At 47.7% G+C, this 2,151-nt stretch overlaps 1 protein-coding gene across 2 annotated transcripts in view; it reads right to left on the reverse strand.

Moving 5' to 3' along the window:
• Positions 1-457: 457 nt before the first annotated feature.
• The window catches only part of cdc26 (cell division cycle 26 homolog), a 6,055-nt gene continuing 4,361 nt past the window's right edge, over positions 458-2,151 (reverse strand). For both annotated transcript variants that reach the window (XM_008402592.2, XM_008402593.2), the window contains exons 2-3: positions 752-850; positions 458-681 (exon numbers count right to left, since the gene is read on the reverse strand). In XM_008402592.2, the coding sequence (XP_008400814.1) occupies positions 478-681; positions 752-832 (285 nt within the window). In that variant the 5' untranslated portion in view covers positions 833-850 and the 3' untranslated portion in view covers positions 458-477. The remainder of the gene's footprint in view (positions 682-751; positions 851-2,151) is intronic.

The following is a 2,151-nucleotide window of genomic DNA, read 5'->3' on the forward strand; positions in this document are numbered from 1 at the left end:
ACAACGTCAAATCTCTCTGAAGCCAATTATTTAAGGTTTTGCCACATTTATCAATGTTGTCTTGTAAATGTTTTCTTACACTAGTAGCTTGACATTTAGTAATCCACATTCCTAAATATTTAGTTTCATTTGTAACAGGAATACAGTTATGGATACTCATAATTTCATTTATTTATGTTTAGCTGCAGCCCTGAGGCTTGAGAGAACAACTTTATTTCCTTTAAAGCTAGAGGAATTTGTTCTTTATTTTGTAGGGTTGCATCATCTGCACATTGACTCAGCGAGGTCCTTCTCTATGCAGCGGCAGGCCGAGTTATCGCACTTCCTGGATGATGTTGCAGGTGTCTACAGCGCCATCTCTGATTGGTCTATTTTACTGCAGTGTTTTTCAGTGAACTAAAAGCTGCTGGCTTCCTATTGGCTAATTTTATCTCTTAACAAATAAACCAACAGCCTCTTCAAACTGTCCAAACTTTATTAAAACTGTAAACTTCCAAATAAGGTCGGCAGCGTCGCCGGCTTGGGGTGCGGCTTGTAGCCGATTCGCTCGTTGATAAGCTCCGCCCTCGAAGCAGCTGTGGAGGACGCAGAGGCTCCGCCCCCAATCATATCAACGCCAATGACAGAAGCCCCGCCCACTCCAGCTCCTGGCCCCGCCTCCTCTCGCTGTCGTTTCCTGGCCTGCAGAGAGAAGAGACATGATGACCGGCTGGAAGCAGACGGGTCAGAACAGATCAGGGGTTGACCGGACCTCCAGCTCCTTTTTAACGCTCTCGAATTCCTCGGTGTCGTCGATCTTCAGCTCCAATCGGGTCGGTTTCCTTCGCAGCATCTTCGCTCCAGTCGGCCCCTGAACAGAACAATTAGATCAGACATCAATAAACGATCAATAAGTTTGTCCTGAACCCTGATGACCCAATGATGTCACGTGAAAAGCCTGGAAGGCCAGAAGGTTTCTGCAGACCAACCACTAGAACCAATCAACGAGTTGCTGCTCATTGATTGGTCAGGATCAGGAGGTGTTCCAGATTAACTGGTCACAGCTGAGGCAGGTGCTCTGTGGGCGTGGCCTTATCTTAAGTAATTATTTTGTTGTTGTATAAACAATCGGCTCCATGAAGGTTCCGTAATGTTCAGTCATGTTTGTTACGGAACGACACAGATATTATATTTCACCTGATCTGCTGCCCTCTGGTGTCGGATGTTTTCATCACATACAGAAATACCATCATGAGTAATAAAAGCTTTTATTGACAGAATGAGTTAATGCAGATGGTCAGTATTTGCAGTGTTGACCCCTCCTCTTCTTCAGGACCTCTGCGATTCTCCCTGTCCATCAGCTTCTGGACCACATCCTGACTGATGGACGTCCATTCTTCCACAATCAATGCATTTTGTCAGAAGGTTTCTGTTTGTCCACCGTCTCTTGATGATTGACCACAAGTTTTCAATGGGATTAAGATCTGGGGAGTTTCCAGGCCATGGACCCAAAATCTCTGTTTTGTTCCCTGAACCAGTTAGTTCTCACCTTTATGGCCAGGTGCTCCATCATGCTGGAAAAGGCATTGTTCATCACCAAACTGCTCTGGGACGGTTGGGAGACGTTTCTCTCTCTCGGAGGACATTCTGCTACCATTCTTTATTCATGGCTGTGTTTTCAGGCCAGACTGTGAGAGAGCCGACTCCCTGGGCTGAGGAGCAACATGAATGGTTTCAGGATGTTGTACAGCTGGCATGAGACCAGACTGGTGGTGGCGCTCACCTCGTCTCCTCCCAACAAGCTGTTTTCCAGATGTCCCAAACAATCGGAAAGAGGATCCATCAGAGAAAATGACTTCACCCCAGTCCTCAGCAGTCCACTCCCTGTACCTTCTGCAGAGTATCAGTCTGTCCCTGATGTTTTCCTGGAGAGAAGTGGCTTCTTTGCTGCCCTCCTTGAGACCAGGCCTTGCTTGCTCCAAGAGTCTCCGCCTCACAGTGCAGATGCCCTCACACCTGCTGCTGCCATTCCTGAGCAAGCTCTGCACTGCTGGTAGCCCGATCCATCCCGCAGCTGAAACACTTTTAAGAGACGGTCCTGGTGCTGGCTGGGCTTTCTTGGGCGCCTTGGAGCCTTTTTGGCACCAATGGAGCCTTTTTGGCAACAATGGA

Source organism: Poecilia reticulata, unplaced genomic scaffold (assembly GCF_000633615.1).
Source record: "Poecilia reticulata strain Guanapo unplaced genomic scaffold, Guppy_female_1.0+MT scaffold_241, whole genome shotgun sequence".
Classification (NCBI taxonomy): domain Eukaryota; kingdom Metazoa; phylum Chordata; class Actinopteri; order Cyprinodontiformes; family Poeciliidae; genus Poecilia; species Poecilia reticulata.